General features: G+C 35.8%; 6 protein-coding genes across 9 annotated transcripts; 4 read left to right on the plus strand and 2 right to left on the minus strand.

Annotated features, from left to right (window-relative positions):
• The first annotated feature begins 243 nt into the window (after positions 1–243).
• LOC132192069 (ubiquinol-cytochrome C reductase UQCRX/QCR9-like family protein) lies at positions 244–2,719 on the plus strand. Its single transcript, XM_088511181.1, has 3 exons — positions 244–531; positions 1,048–1,095; positions 2,400–2,719. The coding sequence occupies exons 1-3, from the start codon at positions 409–411 to the stop codon at positions 2,448–2,450; spliced, it is 222 nt and encodes a 73-aa protein (XP_088367307.1). The 5' UTR covers positions 244–408; the 3' UTR covers positions 2,451–2,719.
• A 1,756-nt stretch (positions 2,720–4,475) lies between these two features.
• On the plus strand, positions 4,476–7,011 carry LOC132162152 (large ribosomal subunit protein uL1). Its single transcript, XM_059572413.2, has 6 exons — positions 4,476–4,538; positions 4,649–4,695; positions 4,787–5,006; positions 5,576–5,741; positions 6,474–6,679; positions 6,766–7,011. Exons 2-6 carry the CDS (start codon positions 4,691–4,693, stop codon positions 6,817–6,819), a joined length of 651 nt encoding a protein of 216 aa, XP_059428396.1. The 5' UTR covers positions 4,476–4,538; positions 4,649–4,690; the 3' UTR covers positions 6,820–7,011.
• Positions 7,012–7,567: 556 nt separating this feature from the next.
• Positions 7,568–10,309, minus strand: LOC132162015 (Iron-sulfur cluster biosynthesis family protein). The gene is made up of 4 exons (XM_059572261.2): positions 10,027–10,309; positions 9,452–9,582; positions 9,235–9,343; positions 7,568–7,990 (listed from the first exon to the last, which is right to left on the minus strand). The coding sequence occupies exons 1-4, from the start codon at positions 10,207–10,209 to the stop codon at positions 7,928–7,930; spliced, it is 486 nt and encodes a 161-aa protein (XP_059428244.1). The 5' UTR covers positions 10,210–10,309; the 3' UTR covers positions 7,568–7,927.
• Positions 10,310–10,438: 129 nt separating this feature from the next.
• On the plus strand, positions 10,439–12,705 carry GNA1 (glucose-6-phosphate acetyltransferase 1). The gene is made up of 2 exons (XM_059572262.1): positions 10,439–10,546; positions 11,968–12,705. The coding sequence occupies exon 2, from the start codon at positions 12,003–12,005 to the stop codon at positions 12,474–12,476; it is 474 nt and encodes a 157-aa protein (XP_059428245.1). The 5' UTR covers positions 10,439–10,546; positions 11,968–12,002; the 3' UTR covers positions 12,477–12,705.
• Positions 12,706–13,514: 809 nt separating this feature from the next.
• LOC132192115 (uncharacterized) lies at positions 13,515–17,430 on the plus strand. The gene is made up of 5 exons (XM_059607333.2): positions 13,515–13,870; positions 14,523–14,658; positions 14,768–15,514; positions 16,583–16,757; positions 17,169–17,430. Exons 1-5 carry the CDS (start codon positions 13,794–13,796, stop codon positions 17,192–17,194), a joined length of 1,161 nt encoding a protein of 386 aa, XP_059463316.1. The 5' UTR covers positions 13,515–13,793; the 3' UTR covers positions 17,195–17,430.
• A 1,182-nt stretch (positions 17,431–18,612) lies between these two features.
• On the minus strand, positions 18,613–25,293 carry LOC132191658 (Iron-sulfur cluster biosynthesis family protein). 4 transcript variants are annotated; one of them, XM_059606749.1, is made up of 14 exons: positions 24,777–25,293; positions 24,452–24,559; positions 24,246–24,352; positions 24,059–24,142; positions 23,304–23,376; positions 23,137–23,202; positions 22,533–22,622; positions 21,804–21,869; positions 21,370–21,512; positions 21,199–21,285; positions 21,043–21,106; positions 20,073–20,216; positions 19,107–19,270; positions 18,613–18,982 (listed from the first exon to the last, which is right to left on the minus strand). In XM_059606749.1, exons 1-13 carry the CDS (start codon positions 25,164–25,166, stop codon positions 19,127–19,129), a joined length of 1,566 nt encoding a protein of 521 aa, XP_059462732.1. In that variant the 5' UTR covers positions 25,167–25,293; the 3' UTR covers positions 18,613–18,982; positions 19,107–19,126. The 4 variants fall into 4 exon arrangements, with proteins under 4 accessions (XP_059462732.1, XP_059462730.1, XP_059462731.1 ...); XM_059606747.1 differs by having other exon boundaries at positions 18,613–18,990; XM_059606748.1 differs by having other exon boundaries at positions 18,613–19,019.
• Positions 25,294–25,600: the final 307 nt, after the last annotated feature.

Genomic DNA, 25,600 nt, shown 5'->3' on the forward strand with positions numbered 1-25,600 from the left:
AGAGTCATATTTTGCATTACATGTCTACTTGAAAGTTAGAGAACTTTTATTTTTTCACTATTATTTTATTTTTTTATGGATAACTTTTGAGGTCTATCACCTAAAAAGAGGCTAAAGTGTTTGTCGTATAAATGTACGTGAAATTCAATTTAATGATTTTATATTAGTCAATATTTGATTGACACGTTTCACGCACGAAGCCCAATTAGCCTGGCCCTTATGATCCGCATCCTGACCCGCCCATCTCCTTTACGGTCAGGTCCGCTCAAAGCCAACCCGTCCCAAAACCATTTACAATTCCAAAATCGACCTCCCAATACCATCCCCATTCAACGCACTCTGTAAACCCTAACGCACGAGATCAGGAGCGAGGAACAGAGACGCATACAGCAAGCAATCGCAATCGCCATGGATTCAGCGGCTAGAAGAAGCGGCGGTGGAGGCTTTTTCGAAGGGTTTTACAAGGTGGTCATGCGCCGGACCTCCGTCTACGCCACCTTCGTAATCGCCGGCGCTTTCCTCGGAGAACGAGTAAGGCTTCAATTTTGTTCACTTTTTTTTTTCGCAGTATTATTCTGTTTGATTTTTCTATTTCCATCATTTTCTGTTTGGTCGCCAAGAAATCTGAGGAAAAAGGCGAGGAAATGATAGATTTTTTTTTTTTTTTTTGAATCACACGGTCTGGTCAACATTGACTTTGAGTCTAGCAGTGAGCTCAGATCCATTATATGGTTATGTTATTTTTGATTGTCGTGTGACCGCGGATTAGAAATGTAACAAAAAAAAACGCTGAATGATTTGTTTCATAGTAATTTTCTCCATATTCAAAATTGCAATATTAGATTCCGTACATATTGTGAGCAACCAAATAGAGCTCAGGGAACTATTGATCGTTTTTGGTTGCTTGTGTTGATTGAGATAGCAGCATTAAGGGAAATGGATTAAAATGATTTTCGTTCATAATTTTGTGGGTAATTAAAGTGCTCTGTGTCTATGTTACTGTGAAAATTGAGAAGCTTCTTATAGTATTGATTGAAATGGGTGCAGGCTGTGGATTATGGAGTTCATAAGCTCTGGGAATACAACAATGTTGGGGTATGGCATCTATTGTTTTAATGTTTTACCTTAATTTTTGTTTTTTTTTTTACTCTTACACGCTTGAATGAATTTCACCGTGCTTTAGATGCATTATATAGCCATTTTATCTAAAATTTGCCCTTATGTGCCATAGAAATTATGTTTTTATTTTTTTTTTCCCTCTTCTGGACCTGCTATGGTGGAGCTCTAGTACTTTGAATGATTTGTGGTTACTAATGTTCCCAATAAGCCAAGCTGTTTTAATTTAGTTTCTGTTAGATGCAAATCGTTATACAAAAAAACACCTTCAATCGATTGAATTGTTGTCACCTACCTTTTTTTTTTTTTTTTTTTCTTTTATATGAACGATTCTTGCCATAGGACCAGAGGTTTTTCATTGGCATTATTAGATTTTTTTTCCTACACACACGTGGATGCTCATCTTGCTGTTGCACTTAGGATAGTTAGAATGAAGTTTCTGTTGATAATCCAATCTGAATTTGGATTTGAATACAATTCAAACTCAGATTGTACCATTGAAATTTACATTATAGTAGGTTTAGATCCTGTTTTATATTTCAATAAGTAAATCTAATTATTAGATCCTGATAAATTTGAAAGATTTATTCTGATTTACCTTAATCTTATCAGTATTTTATTCAGCCTTGTTATTGCAAATTGATTTCTTCTCTTATTCTATCGGGAGTGGATTGAAATGATTTAAGTTTTAGAATCAATAGACTCATATGCACCTTTAAGTTTGGAAAAGAAAGAAATTAAGTTTTCCCTTATATGTGAATTTGATATATTTTGTTATAAGATCGGTCAGTTGCAATACCTAGTTTGTAAAGTATACATTAGAAAGGAGTTGCCGATTTTGGTAATGATGAAAGTGTTGATGAAGCTTTGTTGCAAAAAATTGTGCCAACTTGCTTCTTAGTTATGTTAAATAAACAATTTTCCATGACAACCTCTAGTTTTGGAGTATTTCAAAATCCCGCATTTGGTTTTAGATTAATTATATCTCCTGATTCATTTGAAAGTCTGAACACCCATGCTATATTCGTAAGTTCTTCTGCCCCTTACAATAACTTACAAAAATGGAGCCATAATAAATCTAGAAATTTCAGTCTGTCCCAGGGAAATGTTAATATATTTCAAGTCATTGTCCAATTAGAGGTTACTTGGTATGCAATTGCATGCGTGCTAGTAGACAAATTACTTGAGGGGACCATTGATAACCCCTTGAGGGGACCATTGATAACCCCTTATTCACTAGATAATCTCTGCATTTGAATGATAATTTTATTGTCTTGCTGCAGAAACGTTACGAAGACATTCCAGTCTTGGGGCAAAGACCATCAGAAGAATGAATTGTTCTCTCCTTGGTGATTTTCTAAGTTCAATACATTTTGGAAGTTTGAAGCATTTATGTACTAGACAGCATTGTGCATGTTTGCAATAAGCGTTTGTAGGCTTGTGTCATCAGACATTTTCCAAGCACGGTTTCACTCATCCAGGCTGTTTGGAAGTGTTAAATCGGGTATAAATTCTGTATGACTACATTGATTCGTCTCTGAACATTGTGTTCTTAAGTTAACTTTCTGAGTTTCTAATCAGATTCTCGACATATTCGTTTTCTGGTTGTTGGTTTTACTCACTTGTTCGTGTGTGACTATGTTAAATACACATAATTTGATGGGATAAAGGCACCCAAATTTAATAGGATAATGATCCATTATTTCGCTGTGAAATTGAGAAAGATGTGTTGAGCCCTCTCTGTAGATATGAATATGTTGCTCGTTTTGTTTTTAATGTGTGGATATGCTGCTCTCTGAACTTAAATCAAGGACCACAAACAATAGGTGCTTTGATTTACATATTAATAATCGAAATCTCTAAGTTGATTTCATTTTGCACATCCCATAAACTTAACAATGTGGGTTTCTGGTGGCAGCTATGTTGTAGTAAAAGTAATCATTGTAAAAATAAAACGAATAAAACTATTAGAAAGTTTATAACTTATTTACCTATTGCCATGAAAATTAGTTTCTTTTCTTCATTCCCTTTGGCATCCCTCTCTCCTTTGGAAGGTAAACGAACATTATTTTCCTTTTTCTCTTTTTTTTTTTTTAATAGTCATAAAAGGCTGCAAGAACCAAATGTGGCATTCTTATCCGTTTGGATTCTCAATAATTTGCAATCTCGAACAATTTGCAATCTTGACAAAAAATGTGAGGGAGTTCATGTGGGATCAACCGTCCGAACAAGTGGCTCTATTCAAATTTTTACATTGTTGCCCAGATTATTAGCAATCGAGAGAACAGAATTGCTGAAGATTTATATTCTTTCTTACATGCCAATTCTTTGTGGCCCAAATAACTCGATTTTCTCTCATGAACTATTTGCATTAATGGTAAACCAATTTCTCTTTCAATCACGTCCGAATTTCTTTAGAATTCTTAAAGTATTTTATTAAATAGATTTCTATAAATCCCATCCATTATTTTTGAATGAAATGATTCAAATTTTGTTATATCATGATTATTATTATAATTACTTTTAACAATTCCCTTAGTTTTTTCTCTACATTTTAGCCGCATTGTGAAAAGTAAATATAGCAACGAATGCTGATATGATCTTTAAAATAATGGTTAAAAATTGAGAAAATTTTCTTTAATAAAACACCCCATAAAATTTAAAAGACCATGACCCCTTTCATATCATATTATCCAGCATAAAAATAAAAATTAAATTCATTGAGGTTACCTTATTTCACAATTTAGAGTGTTAAGCCCGTAGTGTTGGGCTCACATGTCCACAATTTTCTCTTTTCAACTGTTTAAATTTCAGAGCCTATGGCCTTGTTTGGCAAGTGATGTTGGCCTTTCCAATGTTCCACGGTACTGTAAAGTGTCAGATATCGATTTGAATTTTGTCTGCAGCAACACGAAAAAGGCTGGGTTTAATGAGAAATTTTACCCTTAGCAAATTTTCAAACAAGCATTATTTTCTGTTGCAACTGGTCTCGTCGATGAGCCGCATCTAATGCAGCGCTCTACTCCAAAAATGTGAACAGTGCAGTAGAACCTCTAACGTCATTTGCCAAAAAATACCTAATTCTTGGTTATAGTGGATCTTAATCTGTGAACATATTAACAACAACAACAACAACAACAACAACAACAACAAAAAAAAAAAAAAAAAAAAAAAAGAAGAAGAAACTTCACTTAACTTTCATAAACTTTCATCACTTTTACAATCCTCTATAAAGTTCAAAAAACAATAAAAATTAAAGGAATTAAATGAAGTTTTCTTTAAAAAAAAAAAAAAAAAAATTGAAACTCAAAGCCACGTGACTTCAACCCTCAGCACGTGGCTAGGGTTTTACTATAAGATCCAAAGTTCCAATCTGCGTCTCTTCCCTGCGCTATCGCGAGCCTCCGAAGCTTCACTCTAAGGTATCAGATTCTAGGGTTTCTGATTTTTCCCCAACTTCCAAAAGCCTTTATATCGCAGTTTTGCTCAGTTCACCAAATAATCTTGTATCGTTTGATTATCTATATTGCAGAGCATCCACTGGAGAAGCGCCTGAAACGACAAAGCTCTACCCATGAGGTAACATCTCCGAAATGAATCTAACAATTTTGTTTTATTATCGCAGTGTTTTATTCTTATATTTATTTGTTCTTTTTATTATTGTGAACAGTAAGCTTCAGAGCGAAACGCTTAGGGAGGTGATCTCCCAGGTGTTGAACGCCGCGAAGGAGAAGAATCGTAAGTTCACGGAGACCGTGGAGCTTCAAATCGGGTTGAAGAACTACGATCCCCAGAAGGACAAGCGTTTCAGTGGCTCCGTGAAACTCCCTCACATTCCTCGCCCTAAGATGAAGGTCTGCATGCTCGGTGACGCTCAGCACGTCGAAGAGGTGACACAATTTCGTTCACTCATTCATTCATAGATTACTTTTGTATGAGGTTTTATGTGGTGCTCCAATTTCTGTATTGTATTCTATGACTGCTATAAGAAATCATGTTTTAATTAACTCAATTGTTTAATTGTATTCTTCTAATTGCATGTGTATGCTTGAATTGACATTTATGCATTGTTCTTTTATGGATAATTGCTGTTCCGCACCTGCCCTGCTGCAAGAGTACTAGAGGTCTTAGTGCTATAGGAGAACAAGTTTTATTGAAATCATTTGTGAAATGTATCTATCTATAAACGTGTTGAATTTGTTCTTATTTTTGGGTTTGTTTTGCCCTTTTATCACATTTCCGTTTTAGCTATATTTTCTGAGCCCGGTATGTGGTTTTGTCATTTATTAAGTGCTTTGATTGACGTCTTGGTTATTGTGGCATACTATGTGTGTTCGTGTCTTAGAAGACACAAATTTAAGTGTAATTTTAAGAATTAATGACATATATATATACAACTGGGGTTGCTTGTACTGGAAAGCTTAATGATTTTTCAGTTGTTTGGTATCTTTTACTGCAGGCTGAGAAGATAGGATTGGAGTATATGGATGTGGAGGCTCTGAAAAAACTCAACAAGAACAAGAAGCTGGTCAAGAAGCTGGCCAAGAAGTACCATGCCTTTTTAGCATCTGAATCCGTTATTAAGCAGATTCCTCGTCTTTTGGGCCCTGGTCTTAACAAGGCAGGCAAGTGGCGTGTATATTTTAGCTGCTTTTACCCTTTTTGGTATTAAAACATCAGCTTAAGGTTCAGTTTTTGGCTGTGGCATGAGCTCTTTTGGCTATAGAATTTTCCAATTAGGCCTTGACAGTGTAAGAGTTGGTCATTGTTTGACACTGATATATTCCAAATGTTATTTGCTGGATCATCTGTCCAAGCTATATTGGGTTTCTGAATGAGGAATGTTAGACATTGTCCTGTAGCAACAATAGTAGCAGATGCAAATTAATTCACTGCTTAGTTGGTTGGGGATGCATTGAACTTTTTATTGTTAACTAAGAAGCATGATGGCTTCTTATGTCTTTCAGTTGATTGTGATTGGAATTCTTTTATTTGTACAAATTGTGAAACTCCATCTGTTATTTGTAAGCATTAAGTCAAGGGGCTGTAAAATTGTGTATTGTTGTCAACCTAGCCATTTTTCTTGTAGTTCTAAAACAACCGTTAATTACTTTCTGGCTTTTCCTTTACTAGTCTGATTGATATTATGACAATTTTGAATCTCAGGTGTTTATAGAATTTTGTTCTAGCAATTCACATTTTGTAGGATTTTCTTTATTGCTGGTCCCCAACTTAAGAGACTTGCTTTGTTGTGTTGTTATCATCATATTAGTATAATTAATATAGAGGGGATAGAATTTAGTTTGGCTGCCAGATTCTTCTGTATCTTTCTTATAACATCAAGGGTGTTAATGCAGGTAAGTTTCCCACACTGGTGACTCATCAGGAAACCCTGGAGTCGAAGGTTACTGAAATAAAAGCAATGGTGAAGTTTCAACTTAAGAAGGTTCTTTGTATGGGCGTTGCTGTGGGGAATTGCAGTATGGAGGAAAAGCAGCTCTTCCAGAACGTGCAAATGAGTATCAACTTCCTTGTTTCATTGTTGAAGAAAAATTGGCAAAATGTAAGTTCATTACATATATTATTATTTGTGCATTATCTTCTTCCTGTTCAGTGGTTATTGATTTTGTGCATTTGGTGGGTAAATAGGTGAGGTGCTTGCACCTGAAGAGTACCATGGGATCGGCAATCAGGCTCTATTGAGTTCGTTTCTCCGTTTACAAGATGAGCAAAATGTTTTATGAATGTTTTGTAAGCAAGACATCGTTGAGGAATGCTGTTATGGCTTTTTTTGTTCTCCTTTTTGGATTCTTTGGCTTCGAAGTTTAGTTAATGCTGATAATGTTGTTTTAAGTTGATGTTATTGGTGGTTGATTAAAGAAAATATTTTTATCATTCTCCTTATGTTTGCCTTTGGTATGGTTTCAACTTTCAAGGCATGATTGATGATACTGGCCTGAGGGATCTATGCAGCTAGAAGCCTAAAATGGTATTACCCGTTGAAAAATGCTATACTTTTCAATTTTTTATTCTCTAAAATATGGTTTTAAAATGATTTGTCACTATTCCATTAGATCACATCTTTGATCCCATAAGGTGGGTGATACATTTTTCAAAATTATAGATTACTATCAGACTGCCATCAAATTGCTATGCGGCTATGCCCATAGGCAGTGAATTGTAACTGTTCCTTTTGCTTTAACTGATAAATGGCCTCATTGGGCCATCCCAGTTTGTTTTTCCAGCCTTAAAGATATTCAAGGTGCTTCATTTATATGAGGAAGATTAATTTTACTTTACGAATTAAGTTTATCCGGTTAGTTATATTAAAGTGGTATTTTTATCTCTTTAAAAAGTAAAAAGATAAAAATATTTTTATAATATAATTAATCGGATATTATTTAATTCAAATAAACTGGAAAACTTTAATCATATTTGTCGCTCAAATCCCTTTTGAAATCCTTCCATAAAATAATAAATTTTTGATTTATAACGAACAAACATCAGGGTCAACAACCATGAATAAGTTGTAAGACCGATAAGCATATAAAATTCCATCCAATGATGAAAGTTAAACAAAATACAAGAAAATAGCTAAATGACAGGTGTGTGGTTACAGGTTACTCTCCTACATTCAATGACATTCTACAAAGATAGGCAATTTCTTTGCTCAAATGGTTATTATTGGAAATATATATATATATATATATATATAAGTGAAGTAATAACCAATTGGGGGCTAAACTCGAATGAACTCTTCGCTGTGCCGGAAAGACGAGGGAGGGGGGAAAGGTACTTGGCAAGGATGCTACTATTTCACCATGAAAGAACTTTTACAACTGCACCCACCCACTGCACTTGGATTTTCTGTCACCTGCGCATGACGCCAAAAGTTAGCCAAACTACATCACTTTCTGCAAATAAGATCTTTTGATGATACCATGTGACCATACAAAAATCAGCACTAATAGAAACACAACAATAAAATGCAAATTTTATGATACAGACTAACCCCCAGCATCTGCCCACGTTCTAGCTGGTAAACAGCATAGTCATTACCATACGGAAAATGCTAGGCTTATAAATAAAGTTTACAAAAAAAATTTTACAAACTGATGTGACAAAGCATAATTGGGTTTCTCAAAATTTAAATTTATCTCATATCCAATCATGCTGTGCCACATCAGTTTGTAAAAGTTTTTTTGTAAAATTTGTTTATAAGCCTAGCATTCCTATAGACCTTGAAACTTGTTCCCTTTCAAACCAAATACCCTTTTCTTATGATTTCTTAAAATGGTTCAATTGTGTGCTGAAAGCTCAAAATTTTGCACCGTTCAATTGAAAGAGAAGGATATGTACCTTAAAATTATATGGGAAAATGAAAATAGTTCCAATATTTCATTTCAATAGGACCTTAACTGTATCACTTTATTCACTTACAAAACTCATAAATGGTGCTTAGCAAAGTCTAGAAATAAAACTACTAAAAATTTGTGTAATGCATGATGATGCTTCTAGGATTTGTGGAATCTGACAAATAAAGAGCATCTTAAGGTAAACATGGACAAACATAATGAACAATGTCTAATTAGAGCACTCAATTTTCTTCTCCGACCCAATTAAGACACAACTTTGGTGCCTGAAATCTAGTCAAAAGCAGAAAATAGCCATAATACCCAACCCAAATAACAACGATGACAAGCCAGACATCTAAAGGACATAAAGGCTGGCATCAACCTCTGCAATGTGGACCTTGTTTGCATTTCTTAGTTGTGTTTTGGCTGCTACCTAGGCCATAACACAGGCAGGAGTGTCAAATTAGACTTGCATCTATAGACCCGACCCCAATTTAATAGACTCCGATCAACACTTACTTGAGTTAACTTACAACTTCTATATAGTAGTCTAGGTCATTATATGTGATGTTATAACATGTTTACACTATCATGTATCAAGTTTATCACTTAACAAAGATATTTTTTCTGAAATGTTACTCCTCCCTTGTTATGCTTATTAGTTGGTCAATAAAAACTCTCCAAAACAATGAGTTGCCCAATTTTGGATATCATAAAAACAAATAAACCACACACATAAACCCAACAAGTCAAATTGGCTTACCACGAAAGCCGCACGGATTAGCTCCTCAACATAATCAACGGTTGCCCCTTTTACAAAATCATAAGAAATATTATCGATCACCAACTTAACTCCTTCCTGCTCAAAAACCCTAATAAGAATTAAAGTGTTGTGTTAACAAAAATGAGTACATTTTAATGCAGAATCTTCATTTGGAACAGAAACAGGTGAGCAAACACAGACACATGTGCATATATACCTGTCATCCGAGTTGGTTTTGGCATCCAGATCGAAAACATATTGGAACCCAGAACATCCACCAGTTTCCACACTCAACCGTAGCATCTTTTCATCAGCCGATGCCTCACTAGCTTGCAGCTCTTTCATTCTCTGCAACAGCGACCCACAATTGAATATCTAAAGCATCTACTTTGGGACTTCAAATACAGAAAACCCAGAACATTTTTAACGGAAAAAAGAAAAAAGAAAATGAACATGGTTATCAACATCCATCAAAACCAAATAGGAATTTCATTTTTGATGATTCTATAGAACAAGTCTTTGGGTTTCATTAATCTATCTAAACGAATAAAAAATCCTAATTCTATTCCTCTCCAAGAACTCCAAAATTTTCAGTAAATTTCATTTCTTTTTCTTCAGGTTCGGTGAACCATTCAATAACCGTAGAACAGAGAAGCCCCGCAAGGCTCAAAACTGAAAGACCCAATATAACAATACAGAAAATTGAAACAAAAAATCCTTTATAAAAGAAAAAAGAACCAAATCGAACTTTGCGAAATAACAAAGAAAAAGGAATAAAGCGGGAGAGAGTACCCGGACGCAATTTTCAGTCAATTGAAGGGCATCGAGGGAAGGAGACGGAGATGATGAAGAAGAAGAAGATGGAAGGAGTTCGTCAAGAACAGAAGACGAAGAAACGGAGCTTAGAAGCCTCTGGTTCTCTCGGATTCGGCCTACCAAGTACGGCGCCAAGCGCTGAATCGCCGATCTCGCCATCTCTCTCTATGTCTATCTTCCTCAGAGCGCCAAACCCATATTCTCTAGCTTTGCGTTTCTGGGTCCTTCGGTGCGGACTGATTCCGGCCTGAACCTCCCTCTGTCTAGCTCTTTCACAGAAATGGGCTTGTGCCCATCGGTCCAAAGCCATACTCCCACGTCCACGTGTACTTGGCCCATGTCATCATGTCGTTATCCTCACGAACCTACCTGTCGCTCTTTTTTTTTGTTTGGTCCCAACTTTCTCGTTAACCACTTAACTCCCCTCTCAGGCATTGTGTCGAGCAGTTGTAGTTCCTCCTCGTAGATTCCACTCTGTCCCATAGCTGAGAAAAAGGTAAAGTTCCCCAATCTTATCTAATTTGTGAAATTCTTATTCTTTTAATGCTGATTTTCATTATCGAGGAAATGATGAACCAATTCGAAACCATAATCCAAAATCGTGTGGATGGTACTTCATTGTAAGATCACAGAAACAGAATACAAAGGCAAACACTTGCGCTATTGTAGGATCTATTCCTATAGGAGAAAAATAATTTCTTAGTTATTTTTCAGCTCACCCTTATATATTACTAAACCCATTTCTTGTAGAATGAAGTGCATGTTTCAAGAATTGAAGTTTGTTGTTCAACAGAAAGTCTGAACCAGCGTAAAGCGTAGACACTATTGTAGTGAATATCAATACATGAACATGAATGCTTCTTGTTCTAGGTGGTCATTGTTTTAAATTTTGAGAATATCAATGATATTGGAGGAGTCCCAAGAAAGCAATATCTCGCAAAAATCTGAGATATTGGCCGATAATTTGTGGCAACCGATGTTTAATTATTTTATTATTCCAAATATTTTCTGAAAAAATCTGATATTTCCCGATATCAGCCAGTAATTTCAATATATCACCCCATATATTTTTGTAATATTGGCAAGGGGACCTTGAGACCTTCTGTATGGATGCTGATATTTGAACATTGTTATCTTTTCTTTTTCTTTTTTTGTAGAGAACTCAAATATTGTTATTGTAGGTACTTAGCATACTCAGGAGATGACATGCTTTAATTTATGTGAAAAGAATGAAAAATAAATTAATTAATTAAAGTTTCAATTTATTTCGTTTGCTATTTTACTATTGCATACCATCTGAAGGAGATGGAAAAATTGATATGTTGATGGAATGTTGTGCAACCTACCAAGCTGTAATTCAGTTGTGTTACCATGCTAGTAAAAGGTTCATACCCTTAGCAAGCTTGTTCGAAAACAAATTTTGCTGGATACCTTACCTGGAGATGTTTGTAAATGCAGTCCTACTAGTGTTCTAGATTTGCTATTATTGTCTCTGTTCATTGTGATGGTGCTAATGCATCAGCTACACATATTCTTTCAAAAGGGGGTATTAGCTTTGCTCCCCATGCTAGCATCAAGTATGAAAGAACTTCAAAAAGCAAGAGCTTAACATAGATATTTGTTGATAAATGATAGAGGTATTCCCTCCTTTTGAAAATATAAAATTTGTTGTTATTTGAGTTTTTAAGCCATTGCTCGACTTTATTTTTCACAAACCGACACAGGCTAAGCTATAAACAAGAGAGGCTTTGCCTTATTTCTGTAACATGATTTGAGCAGGCTTGCTCATACTGTGCAACTGTTTAGAAAGAGTAGAGAACTATAACAAACTACTGTTCTGTGCTTCAAAAAGCAGTATAGATAACAACTTCAGAGATCTGACGATTTCTCCTTGTTTATGCAAATGAATGTTTCCAGACCTTAAGGAAATCCTAAAGTCCCACTTGAAAAAGATGCAGCCCGGTGACCCGCCCATCGAAGAACCAAAGTTTCAAGTCCGTAGATTACAGGTCTCTGACAAAAGCAAGGGTTTTATTGAGTTACTGCAGCAACTAACTGTCTGTGACTCTGTATCTGACAAGGATTTTGAAGATCGATTTCAGGAGATCAGCTCCCTTGGAGATCACCACGTGATTTGTGTTATAGAAGACAAATGTTCTGGTAAGATTATTGCAACAGGGAGCGTGTTCATTGAGCACAAATTTTTGAGGAATTGTGGCAAAGTTGGGCACATTGAAGATGTTGTGGTTGACACAAATACTCGAGGGATGCAATTAGGCAAGAAAGTCATTGTGTTCCTTATGGATCATGCTTGTTCAATGGGGTGTTATAAGGTGATTCTTGACTGCAGTTTGGAGAATAAAGCGTTTTATGAGAAATGTGGTTTCAAGCAGAAAGAAATTCAGATGGTCAAGTATTTTGTTTGATTTGTTTGTGTTACTACTTCCATTGCAGTTTTGGTAGTGATTCGTGTTTGAATGAGGAAAACCTCTCTGTGCATTGTGCACTGACGACTTGCTTTGGTTCCAGTTGATTTTGTTGCTTCATGTAGTAAATCCTTTGTGGGATACAGTTTGCAATTGCATATTTACAACTATGAAATTTGGATATATTAGAGTATGCCCTTCAAACAGAAACCTATGTCTATATCATTTTTATTTGCTGCTTCTACCTTCTATATGTGGAATAAGTAATTTAGCAGCAGAAGAAACTGGTAAAGAAAGTTTACTGCTGAGACAGCGAGTATGACCTTACAAGCCACGAGAGGGCAATGTGGGCATGCATCTTCGATGAAACCTATCCTTATTTTTGGAATTTCACCTCCATTCCCATCAACAAAGGAGAGTGTTGAGTTCCCAAAATCAAGGGGTGCTTCTTATGGTGATTTCTGTTCATCAAAAAGCAGTTTGTATTGGAAGCGTAGTAATTTTCAAAAAATAAGATCATTGAAGGCTTTATACGGCTGTTAAGGTCGACATGGGCAAGTTAGTTTCAATTTCATTGGAGCTATCTCTTCGAACATCAGAAAACGTTCACAAATTAGATCAGAATTAAATTTTAGAGTTTTATACGAGCTGAGTTGAATTTATACGAATTCAACTCGTTTAATAATAAAGCCTAATTTTGTACTCAAATCTCCGTATTGAGACTGAGTTGATTATATTCGAGCCGAGCCGAGCCTAGATCTGTTTTTTTAGATTTTTACAGCCTAAACCGTGAAGGGTAAATAAAAAGGGATGAAAGATAGATTGAAAATCACTTAGAAGTGAGGAAAGTTTCCTTTCTTGGATGCTTTTCTGGAGCTAATAGCTGTTAATTAGCTCAGTGTTTCAATTTTTTTTTTTTCATTTTTTTGTTGTATGAAAAAAATGAACAATGTTAAATCTTTTGACGTGGCGAGCCTTGATTAGTTTTCAAAATTCAAAAAAACGTGGTGACATTAGGTCACATGATAACTACTGTGTCCCTACACCTCTGCTTTACCATCACTTGCAAAACCTGAAAAATCCTTCCTTTTCGTCTGTAACCCAAAACCTTAAATTTGTTTTCTGTTCCAATTCTCAACCATTTCTACATAATTATTTTTAGATTAAACTTCCACTATATTCTACCTTCAAATCCGTTTCTACCCATTAAGTATTTTGTTGTTGTTCTATTTCTAGACTATTCCAAGCTTTAATTTCGGGCATTTTAGTAAAAAAAAATATGCTATGCCATTCGCATAATTTTATTGGGCTATTGTGATGGGGTCGAGTTTGCACCAATGGGAATCGGACCCTCTGTTTTCGGCTGCAGAGGTCGTCCAAGACTCCGCTGACAGGTTAGTTTTTATTTTTCTGTATTCGTTTTTACAAGTTTGGAAGTGTTTTCTTGCTTCTGAAAGCAAAAAAAAGGTTTGCTTTTTGAAACGGTGTGCTCTGTGGGAAGAACTGGTTTTTGGTTTCTGGGTCTGTGCGGCAAAGGGTGTTATGTTGAGCATTGGGTAGTGGCTAACTTTTGAGCTCAATTTTGTTGTAAAGGATATAATGTTGATGAAATTTTAGGATAATTTATATTTGCTTTGAGGCTTCATTTATATGAAGTGGATATCAAAGCGTAAAGGTTGAGAAAAATTTCCTTCCCGCATCCATGGCCGGATGGATATTTATGCGAATCTTTTCCCTTTGGGCCTTTGCTAATATTGTCACATTATGTAGTTGAAGTTTAATTGCTACTTTTTTTGATTGAAGTATAGTAGAAAGATTCTGTATAAGAAGTTGCTTCATTAACAGTCCTTTGAAACTTTACCACCAAAAACTATTTTTTCTTTATGGTGGCTTAAACTGAAATTTGAAAACTTGTAGAAGTTCCTTAGTTCAACAAATAAGTATAGGAACTTCACATAATGTGTATGCAGTAGATACTTTCCTTTTCTACAACAGATTTATCTTCCTAGAATCTTACGTTATATTGATCCTTGGTTTGGCATTTAGGATGGAATCACTTTTCCGCCTTTTGTTGCATGAGCAAAGTCTTGTTCATGGTGAACATCCGGATCCAAAGCTACTTCTATCAATTGATTATCATAGGCGTGATCTTGCAACAACCCTTGAAACAGCAAAATGGCAGGTAGTTATTAATGTTGACAGTCCACATCCTTTATTTCTTATTTGTTTGTTTGTTCTTTTTTTAACAAGTGATTTTTTTTCCTTCTTATATTGGTTATATCTCTAATTAGTTGGAAGATTTTGAAAGAGCGGTCAGCTTATCATCTACGACAGACAAGCCTCAAATGCGGGATGATATACTTTCCAGACACAAGCAGTTTGTCATAGCCATTAGGGAACAAATAATTAATATGGAGAAAAGCTTGGAAGATGCTTCATTGGGGGATACCATGAGAATGAGAAACACTGAGTGGATTAACTTAAATGAACAAGACAGAGATGGGTTGGCATTGTTTCTTTCTGGGGGAAATCCTGCAGAAAGCTTCAATAATTATAGTGTAGAAGACAGTAGTGTAATGAAAAGATTTCTTGATCCAACCACAGCAGCTAGTTCAAAAGACACTGCTTCTGGCCTTGTTGAGCACAGCAGCAGAGAAATTGAAAGCCTGAATATCAACGGGATTTCACAGATTGACCACAACTTTGATTCCAGGAAGGACAATAACATGAGGAAGGTGGGTTCTCATTTTTCTTCAAGGTTGGGATTTGAAGCACCTGACTGTCTTCAAGAGACCTCTTGTAACAGACATGGTGAAGATGAGAGTTGGGATCTGGAAGCTAATGAAGCCAAACCTAAAAGCTTCTTCCATGGGAACAAGTTATATGGGTGGTGGAGCAGATTGAATGTGTTTCGTTTCTCAAATAATTTATGGACTGCATATGGGAGCTCGGTCACTAGGAATTATACAAAGAGGTTAAAAGATGGAGAGGAGCATAGGCATTCCCCGTCATACATTGATATATCTCATGGTGCACAGGTAACTTCAACTAGACCATACTGATTGCACAATGCATATAAAAAGTTTTTTCCAAATAAAGGAGTGATCAAATGTCTGGTAAAGCAGTGAACATGGTCCTGCTACTAGTGCTTTGGTCACAGTAGAGCAAAGAAAATGCATAATTTTGTGGTTATTTAAAATAATGACGATATTTGTAAATTTTTGCAGCAGTAAATTTTCATCAATTGATTGAAAGGTGATGGATACAATCCTTCATGATTTCCAATGCTGCTAAAGGATGCATATTATGTTGCTCATACTTTTGTGATATAATAAAATTTATTTAGAAGAGAAAATAAGTGTAGTCCTAGTACACATGAGGTGTACTGGAGATATGCAAAAGAAAGAGAAAAGAAAAAAATAAGGTTAATACCAATTCTTAGTTAAAAGAGCATATATTAGATCATTATCACATTTTTAGGAGTGTGTCTGCAGGTGTTTTTGCTGAACATATTCTCTTCGGAATGATCTGTTATTGGATAGTCCAGGAAGTATGTATGCATGCATGCATGCATGCATGTTTGTTTAACATTTGTTTCCTACTTTCTTTTGCATGCAGTTTTGTTAGAGGAAAAAAGGTATCATGAAATCTTAAACTCCTTTGTTTTAATCAACTTGCAAGTTTCAACCTTTTCATTTTTAGATAATCAAGAAGATGTTAGTCAATGGTACTTCGACCAAATGGTATTTTCCCACCTTATAAATAAGAAGTGAAGGGTGAGGTCACAAGATCAATCCGTGAATGTGTGGGTTCTACTCAACTAACAAAAAAGAGGGAAAAGTAGGGAAGATGCTAGAGGTTCCAAAACCACATCAAATTCTTTCTAGTATATAGGTTGGAAAGACTTGAGAGCAGAAGAAGACAATATGTTGAAGTGTACTCTTCTTTGTTTCAGTTGTGCCTGAATAGAGAATATTGTTTGACCATTTCTGGTTCAGCAGGATAATATGAATGAGATAGAATTATCTTTTGTAGATGGAAATGTCATGTTTTATCAAGCTTCACTACTTAAGATGTTTACGGGTGTGTATGTATCTCTTTGACAGGGTCAGCATAGCCGTTCCCGACGAATGTACTTCAGTGTTTTGACAAAGGTTATGTACTTTTGTCACTGGCTCGGAGCTTGTCGAGCAAGATATCAGAGATCTCCGTACTATGTTCAAGTCAATCGACATTCCATTCAATTGACATTGATAATACTACTTACAATCATTATTTTAGGTAAGCACATTGCTCTTAATTCTTAAACATTATTTTCTTCATTTTACTAATTACTCTCAAATGCTTCCTTTGTTCTAAGCCTCTTTTATTTTATTGTATCTATCCAAAAAGATGAGCTTCTTCGTCTCTCTTTGCTCCTTACTATCTTGATATTTTTGGCACCACAAAATTCAATTCCTATCCTCTTAATATTAAGTTATTGGACTTGATCATTTTGATATCATAATTCTTTTTTCACTTTAGCAAGGTGAACCTTGTGAGGAATACAATATTTTAGGAGATGAAAAAAAAAAATAATAAAATAAAATAATTGGGTCAATGACTAGCATAAATATAACTGGTTTTCCTTTCTTTTGATAACCCATGGTAGAAGTGAAACTAATCTTTGTTTAAATATGCTCTTTCATGCAGGTCTTTTGGTCTCTCAAATAGCTTAAAAGCTGTATTTGTTGGTTCATTCCAGAGTCTATATACAGGGATGTCCTTACAAAGATGTAGCAAGAGTGGGAGCACTTGGTGCTATGCTGCTAATCTCTCACTTCATTGATCACGTGATCCCTATCCTTTCTGCTAGAAATTTGTATTGCATGAAACTACTTCTACTCCTTTCAATTTGCGATGTCTTCCAATCTTTCAATGTGTTGTATCAATCTAATATCAGGGTTGCAATGTCTCTATTCTTCCCTTAAAATGACAAAAATATCCTACATAAAGAAAAAGGACAACTAAAAAAAAAGGCAAAAAAATCCAAAATTAATCTGATTTTTTTTTTTTTCAAAATTTTTTATTTGATGCAGGATATTTTTGTTGTTTTGGTCGTATTTTATTGGTATGCATGTGTTGATACAATGGTTGCCATTCATGCTAGAAACAAGATCCTCTTTAGTTCATTCAAGAGGATCCAGTTAGTTATAGTGGCAAATGAACTGGAGAGGATTTAGTTAGTTATAGTAGGAACAGGATCCTCTCTAGTCCATAATAGATTGGAGTAGTCCATAATAGATTGGAGAATATTCAGTTCATGACTAGGATTTCTTATTCTAAATCTTATGGCCACAAATGAAACACGTATCCCACTAATAAAAATAATAATAATAAAATATTATTTTAAATTAAAAAAATAAGGAAAAAAAAGGGTGGTTAGCCACCATAGCCACCCCCATTTTGGGTTGAGCCACCCCCAAGGCCTATGGAAGTGGTTCGGTCACACCCAAGGGCCTACCCTTTTTTTTTTTTTTTTTTTTAACTTGGAGCCACCCCCAAGGGCCATGGGGTGGCTTCGGCCATCCCCTTTGGGCCAAGCCAAGGCTCGAACCACCCCCCTTTTCCCAGATAGATTTTTCTTATTTTTTTTAAACAAAATTTAAAATAATATTTTATTATTATTTTTATTAGTAAAGTATGTGTTCCATTTATAGCCATAAAATTTATGAGAAAAAATCCTAACTATAAACTGGATATTCTTCGGTTCATAATGGACGACAGAGGATCTTATTTCGTTATAGTGAAAGAATATTTTTGTCTTTTCACTTTCTGAAGAGACAAATATTTCTTCATTATAACTAACTAGATATTATCCACTTCAAATGTAATAGAGAAAATCTTAATTCATTCCTCAACAATTAAATCTTAGAAGATACAGTCATGTTCTGCGCTACCCTTGCTAAGCACCGTCATGTTTTTTATTTTTTTATTTTTATTTATTAAAAAAAAAAAAGTTAAAAAGTGTAATTTTGGACAGCATCTTTGTTGACAGGAATTCCTGTTCTCAGAGATACATCAGAAATATGATTCTTAACAATCACGCCCCACTCCCCCCGTTAAAGCTCGTGGAGATCACTTACTGCATATAATATACAACGCATGAATCACTTTTAAATAGCCAAAAAAGGTAGGTAAATTATACACGAAAGCTTGTATACGCGGCCAGTTACGTCCGACTACATCGACGCGGATGTAACGAAAACAAATATTTAATCGTAAAGTCCTTTTTCTTCATTTGTATGTGGCAACTTGAGGGTAAAGTCCAGTGGAAATAATAAATCACAAGGCTTTGCTGTCCAAGCTGCATCCCTCATTAGACTCAAGAATCTATCCTTCTCATACTGAATTTCTAGCAAATAGCAATAGGACCAACCCGGCTTGCCAAGTGAAGATCTCGGCTTGAAGGTTGGACTGAGATAACACTCTGATGTTCTCAAAAAGAAAACCACGAGCTCAAGTCCCTGTTAAACTACACAAAACTCAGGAACCAACAAGCACCTGATGAGCATATGCAGTTTTTAATGGGGACTCCTCTCTCTCTGTGTTATATATGTACTGAAGAAGGGTTAGAAGGGTAAACTTTACCAAGTTACAGTGGCCTCATCTCAATCTGACTTCTCTATCTCTCGAAATCTCTTATCCCATTCCTGGGCCTCAAAGTCTTGCTCAATTAAGTCCCTATCAGTGCTGTAGACAATTCGATCCTGCCCTATGACTGTTCTCTGCGCCATGTCCCGAGCACTGAGGAGCTGAATAAGAGGACAAAGATCAAGTTAATTATGCATGAGGAGTCTATTTATGCTTAACAAATTTTCTACATACACGAGCAAGTTTAATCCTACGATGATGCCAATGAAATGAGTCTCAGGCCAAGTCCTAAAGAGCACAACTTAATATATAAGCCCCAAAAAAATAAAATTGCGATTTATTAGATAAATTGAGATTTATTTTTATAAGATAAAAATTCGATCAAAACTAAGGGTTGGCACCAACCCAATTGGGTTGGAAATGCCCTCTCCCCCCTCTTTCAACTTCCGACCCAATGGAGGTCGGAAGTCAAATTTCTCTTCTAAACTGACCCGCAGCCCAGGGGCTTTTGAGTTGAGCCAATACAGAAAACTTCAGCTCCAAAGTCGGTTGGATATTGGTGCTGCAGGCCAACATGACAATCCCTCGGCCACCAAGGCTTGGCATCGTCGTCCATCTCCACGAAGTGGTCCATGGCCTATCAAGGAGTCTGAGAAATCTGCCCTTGATTGGAGATGGGGGGAGAGAGTGAGAGGTGAGATTTGAGAAACTTGAGCTCAGATATGAGAACCCCTCCCCACAAAAATACATATACCGAGGACAACGATGTGTCTGCTTTTTCTTTTTAATAAACCAAAGTCAGATCAGAGTTGAGTCGTCTCTCCAACTGCCTATTTCTGACTTCTGACTCAACACAAGTATTGGATTGACACTTTTTTTCTTCCTAATAAACATTATCCATATGGCATGTTGGCAACATAAATAAATTCTCAACTTTTTGTAGACAAACTCTAATATAGTTACCTTTCGTCTTAGTGAAAGATCAGGCAATTCAAGTGCTTGAGCACGCAGCTGCCTAGCTCGGTTTCTCTTTTCTATTCTAGCATTCCTATTGCGAACGAGGAACCACCGGATCAAAGGAATTGCAAAGAAAGAACCAGCATAAATCTGCATAGTTATTGCTCAAATGAATAGATGCAAGCAAAGTTAAACAAACATTTGATAATGTTGCCTGAGACCTTGAGGCTTCAATCTTATCTTTGTAGAGAATGAACAGTGCTTACACAAAACAATCTAAAATTGTTAAAAAGAATAAAGTTCAATTTCAGAAAATACTTGGATATCAGTTCACGAGCAAACAAAAATTTCAAATATTGTTTTCTCCATTCATTGGTTATGAGTTTCATCCATGTGAGCAAGTTTACACTCTCAGTTAATAGTGGATGAGGAGAACCACAGCTTTTCCATTATTGGATGTGTCAAATGGGAACAAATGATAGACACAAAAAACCCCCCCTCTGATTCACCAGCACATCGAGCCTGCTTTGCTGGTTAATGTGATTAAATGGAAATTTAAGATAACCGAGTCAGATATGGAGGTGTGATAATGCCACAAGGATACTAGTTAAAAATTTGACATAGCACAAGAGTGGCAAGGCATCAAACTTTAGAAGCAATTGTATGAAAAGTGACTAGAATAAATACTTGACATCAAGTGAATGAGGATTCGAAAAAATGTAATATGTATTTCTGCACCAAAAAAGATAATTGATCAAGCACATTTCTCTTGTCCTAAAACTTGAGCCATAACTGGACCTTTCCCCTGAAAACATAATATAATTCACCCTCTCGCATGAGGCCAATAGATATCATTTGATTGTTGGGACGGCATAACCTTTTGCTGATACTATGAACAGAACCAGTCATCAAGAATTAAAAAAATTTAACCATAGAAAGCAGCTTATTAATTGGAATTTTAGAAATCAGATCATACCTGAAGGACAGGAAACATGTCAGAGGCAAATTTAATCAACCCACTAGGTTTAACTGCAATTTCCCTTCAAACAAAAAGAAAAAGAAAAAGGTCAGAATATTGTAACAACATATAGGAAAAACCACCGAGTAACAATTAATGACAAGAGAACCATACTTTAACATGGCTCCGAGAACAATGATACCAAATAGGTTAAGCCCGCCTAAACCAATCACCATTGCTGTTTCTGAAGTGCTAGTTTTACTGGAAAGGAAAATAAAATACCCATATCACGATTGAATTACAAGATGAAAATTTTACCACATAACAGGGGGGAAAATAAAGAACCTGAATTGCCATTTCCTCTCCTTGAAAAACTTCTCAACCCCTCCAACCCATTCAGTCCATCTTCTTCCCACATAATCCTTTCGTTTACTTCTTTGAGAAGAAGCTGTACGCTGGAGAGATGGAAAGCGATACAGAATATTTCCCTGCATTACAAGCAACAAGTAAATGCAAATGAAATATTTTTGTGCCACATATCATGATGTATGGAAATTGCAAAGGCTGCATTACTGACGGTAGGATCTGAGAGCATGGCATATCATTGCTCTACATAGTACAAAAATGATTAATAATATGTAATACATAAATTTGCAAAGGTGATCAGTCCAAGTCACAATAACTGACATTCTTCAGACACATTTCATATTATCACAAATACTATCTGGAAGAGAGAACATAAATCACCAAATTTTCTTCCAATAAACTGTTTAACATACCTCTTCATCTATTTCAGGTTGACCATCAAACCGCAAAAGAACAGGTAAGATGTATGACTCATCATTCTGGAACCAAAAAAAGAAGGAAATAAGGTGAAATAAAAGAAACAGCACATTTGCAGCATAAGAGATGGGTGACTAGAATATTTTCAACAAGTTTACTAGGAGTTTAGTAATCAATTGAAAGGTCCAGGAATAAATTAAAAAAACTTTAAATATATATCTCAAAATTACAATTGCAGACAAGAAGGTGCACTATTGATTTGTAGACAAATAACATCAGAATAGAGTTTTAGAACCTTCAATTATGCTCTAGATAAAAGGAAAAAATAAAACAAAAAAAGAAAGATTGCAACACCAAGCACTGAGTATGAAGTTATAAGATACAAGGAGCATCATAATTTGAATACTCCAAGAGAAATTATGGGTAAGATTCAGGTATCAAGAGACAGAACTTGAAGTTTGATAATCAATAAGCGATAGCAAATCCATTGAATCAAAGGATCCATTGGTCATAAAAGCAGAAGTGTTATGAAAGGCAGAAAGATAATAAATTAGAAAAATACCAAACAAAAAAGGGAAAATATCGTTACTTTTGGGTTACAATGAGAGAAAGAGAGGAAATACTCCAAATGATTTATGATGCAAGCACTAATACTCCAAATTTCAAGAGCACGGAGATAAACTTGGAATCCATGATAAACTAGATTATTTCAAACATAAACTTACTGTAGTCTCCTCTGCAGTTTCTACATCAAGATATGGAGCAAGTTCTTCAGCTGTGACAACACCACCATTAGAGGCTATGTATTGCCCAATCTGCATATACATTTTCAGGAAAACCGATTAAATTATTGCATTCCTCTTCCTTTCTCTTTTTTACGAGTCCTACCCTCCCATGTTGAGCTATAATTATCTCTTTCATTTTTTCCTGTTTTTTACAACTCCTGCACCCAAAAGGCACCAAGCCTATGACCCCATCCTCCATCCCTTATATATGGGGAGAGGACATGCCATTTTGTCCAAAGACCATTTGCAGCTTCTTCATCTTCTCTCTCTCTCTCTCTCTCTTTTCTTTTTTAATATATATTTTTGCTTCTTTTTTTACAATATATTAATCTACTATTTATATCATGAAGTAAGGAGGTAGTACATATAGCTTAAGAGAGGAGGAAAAAAAGTATAAAAGATAATATCACTTTGACAAGGGAGAAAACTAACAGAAAGTGAATAAAAAAACAAACACACACCACACCACAACATGTCAACAACTGATGATCTGATGTAACATGTTGAAAGCAACAGACCATTGAATTGAGTGCTAAAATATTACCAACTTCCATCTCTCCTCTTCAATTCCTTGATTCGGATCGCCATCTCCAAACACGAATGAGAAGATCTAAAAGACAACCATTTATAAAGTGAACACATTTCCTCTTGTACCAAAAGTAGGAGATAGCTAATGAAAAAAGAAAAAGAAAAATCCCTTTTATCACATACAGATTCAACGAAGTTCATTTTGCCATCATCTTTTTCTATCTGTCGCCTCTTATAGTAATATGGATCCCAGTACCTTGATAAAATAAAACCAGTAAGAGGTTACATAAAGATTCTTGCAAATTTCAAGAATTCAATTGCATAAAATAATAGAATAGGATGGACATTGCCAAAAAGTCAATGATCATCATTATCCTCAATTAATATCAACCATATACTCCTAAAAAGTATAATAGGTACAAACCATTTTATAAGCAGTCCAGCTAGAGGCGGAACTAGCATTTAGAGTTTGGGGGGACAAGACTTAAAAATAAAAAAAATTTGGGGAGTAAAGTTTTAATTTTAAAAAAAAATGGAAGCCCCCCCAAGCCACCATGTGGTTCTGCCCCTGAGTCCACCACTAATAAAAAAACAACCAAACGATCATCGCATTTACCTTTCCCCAAAAATACTTCAGCAACCACACGTAGAAAAGACAAAACTCACATAGGCATAAAAGAACACTCAAGCTCATCATTTTATTATAGGATAATCATCAGAGAATACCTACATATAGAATGAGTAAATCTTGCAGTAATTTTTAAAAAACTTAAAATTTCACTCTTTGATCCCCTTCAGTTTCCATTCCACAGATGAACTAGACCATTTGAAATCCACATGGCCCGTTGGCCAATCCATAGCCTTAAGCACTTAATGGTCTCCTCAACCATGTGCAGCGTATAAAACTTCCCAAAATTCTGACAGGATAGAAGTATTACCAAAACAGGTCTAGTGGATTGATGTAAAAGGAAAATCCCGAATCATATCCTCTACCTCCGCGTCTTCCACGACTATCCTCCTCACTGTCACCAAACATCCCATTATCAATGTCTTCATATTACAAAGGGTTTGTTATGAAGCTAATAAGACATGCAAGGATTTTAATATTGGAAGGCTACAGATTACCTTCTACTACCAGAAACAAGAACAGCAATAATTGTGGTATAAACAAGAATAATTGAAGCAACCAGTGCAGTACCAAAGGAAACCCTCACTAAGTACTCAGCCGTAGCCTGTCAAGTCAAATTAACACCAAGCAAAAGTTATAGTACAAAAACCACTACTTCCTAGGACACCGAATGAATCTCAACACAAGTAACAAGAATCAACACCTTTGTCTTCTCAATAACAGGCTCAATTTTGAATCTAAATGACTTGGCCGCAAGCTTCACTCGATAATCTTTGGGAAAAACATACAGAACATCACCCTCGTCCGAAACCTGTTGGATACCATCTTGAAAAACAATTGCACTCACGAAATCAAGAACTTCAAGCACCAACAACACTCCAAAACTATAACGAACCAAAACAAATGCACCATTCCCTCTATACAATATAATTTCAACAATAAAAGAGAAACAATTAGCACACTCAAAATTCAGTACAAAATTCACACACACTGAGCTTCATTCAATAAACAAAATTCCATATATGTACCTCCAAGAAGCCATTGGTGTCAGCAGCAAGAGCTTGCAAGGCCTTCTGAGCTTCATTCAACTTGAGGCCGGCTCTACTCGCGACGTCGCCAATGGTGACCCTCCCTCCACACGCGTCAACGGCCTCCATGGCTCGGTTCCTGACATCGGAGGGCAGGCTATCGCTCTCCACCGAACCTCCGGGCCTGATCGCTGAAGCGACGTCAGCGCTCGCTCTCACGGTCCGTATCAGAACCCTAGAGTCGCGAACTTTCCCCGCGGTTCCCGGGAAAGAAATGGGTGCTTGGCTGGGAGGAAAGGGGTTGGGAATACGTTTGGGGAAAATGGAGGGCTTGGGGTGGAGGCGACAACAAGCGGGTGACACGGTGAAGCACGTGGAAATAGAGGCCATTGAACCTTTTTTTGTTCAGGTTTTGGCCATGGAAGAGGGTTTTCCAGGAGAAAGAGCAGGTAGTGTAGACTCCAGTGGTATCTCTTCGCGAGTGGCTCAGAATCGGAGTTTTGGATTTTGTTTTTTTTTTTTCGAAATTTTATGTTATTCTTTTTCTTTTTGTTTTTTTTTGGCTCATCAACGAATTTGCTCTCTCTCTCTCTCTCTATATATATATATATATATATATGTGTGTGTGTGAATCGAACAAAGGTTTCAGAACCAGCCCATTTTGTTGAAAGTAAAGGGAGAAAAATGAAAATTCTTATGGTTAATTTATTAAAAATATATGTAAAAATTTTAAATATATATTACAGTTTAATAAATTAGTTGAAGAAGTTGATTGCTTCACATTCTAAATTTTCATTTCAAAAATTAGTTTTTAAATAGTGTGT

This window comes from Corylus avellana, chromosome 10, assembly GCF_965113065.1.
Source record: "Corylus avellana chromosome 10, dhCorAvel1.hap1.2, whole genome shotgun sequence".
Classification (NCBI taxonomy): Eukaryota; Viridiplantae; Streptophyta; class Magnoliopsida; order Fagales; family Betulaceae; genus Corylus; species Corylus avellana.

Excerpts from the sequence above, each read along its gene's own strand:
- LOC132191658 (XM_059606749.1), bottom strand. The coding sequence starts at position 25,166 with ATGGCCTCTATTTCCACGTGCTTCACCGTGTCACCCGCTTGTTGTCGC. Across the intron at positions 24,560-24,776 it reads ACACCAATGGCTTCTTGGAG|GTTTCGGACGAGGGTGATGT; the intron begins GTACATATATGG and ends GGTATCCAACAG. Across the intron at positions 21,513-21,803 it reads AACCTGAAATAGATGAAGAG|GGAAATATTCTGTATCGCTT; the intron begins GTATGTTAAACA and ends CTTGTAATGCAG.
- LOC132162152 (XM_059572413.2), top strand. Across the intron at positions 5,007-5,575 it reads ACGCTCAGCACGTCGAAGAG|GCTGAGAAGATAGGATTGGA; the intron begins GTGACACAATTT and ends CTTTTACTGCAG. Across the intron at positions 5,742-6,473 it reads CCCTGGTCTTAACAAGGCAG|GTAAGTTTCCCACACTGGTG; the intron begins GCAAGTGGCGTG and ends GTGTTAATGCAG.
- LOC132192115 (XM_059607333.2), top strand. The coding sequence starts at position 13,794 with ATGGGGTCGAGTTTGCACCAATGGGAATCGGACCCTCTGTTTTCGGCT. Across the intron at positions 13,871-14,522 it reads GTCCAAGACTCCGCTGACAG|GATGGAATCACTTTTCCGCC; the intron begins GTTAGTTTTTAT and ends TTTGGCATTTAG. Across the intron at positions 15,515-16,582 it reads ATATATCTCATGGTGCACAG|GGTCAGCATAGCCGTTCCCG; the intron begins GTAACTTCAACT and ends TCTCTTTGACAG.
- GNA1 (XM_059572262.1), top strand. The coding sequence starts at position 12,003 with ATGCAGCCCGGTGACCCGCCCATCGAAGAACCAAAGTTTCAAGTCCGT.
- LOC132162015 (XM_059572261.2), bottom strand. The coding sequence starts at position 10,209 with ATGGCGAGATCGGCGATTCAGCGCTTGGCGCCGTACTTGGTAGGCCGA. Across the intron at positions 9,344-9,451 it reads AAAACCAACTCGGATGACAG|GGTTTTTGAGCAGGAAGGAG; the intron begins GTATATATGCAC and ends AATTCTTATTAG. Across the intron at positions 7,991-9,234 it reads TAATCCGTGCGGCTTTCGTG|GTGACAGAAAATCCAAGTGC; the intron begins GTAAGCCAATTT and ends CGTCATGCGCAG.
- LOC132192069 (XM_088511181.1), top strand. The coding sequence starts at position 409 with ATGGATTCAGCGGCTAGAAGAAGCGGCGGTGGAGGCTTTTTCGAAGGG. Across the intron at positions 532-1,047 it reads GCGCTTTCCTCGGAGAACGA|GCTGTGGATTATGGAGTTCA; the intron begins GTAAGGCTTCAA and ends AAATGGGTGCAG. Across the intron at positions 1,096-2,399 it reads GGGAATACAACAATGTTGGG|AAACGTTACGAAGACATTCC; the intron begins GTATGGCATCTA and ends GTCTTGCTGCAG.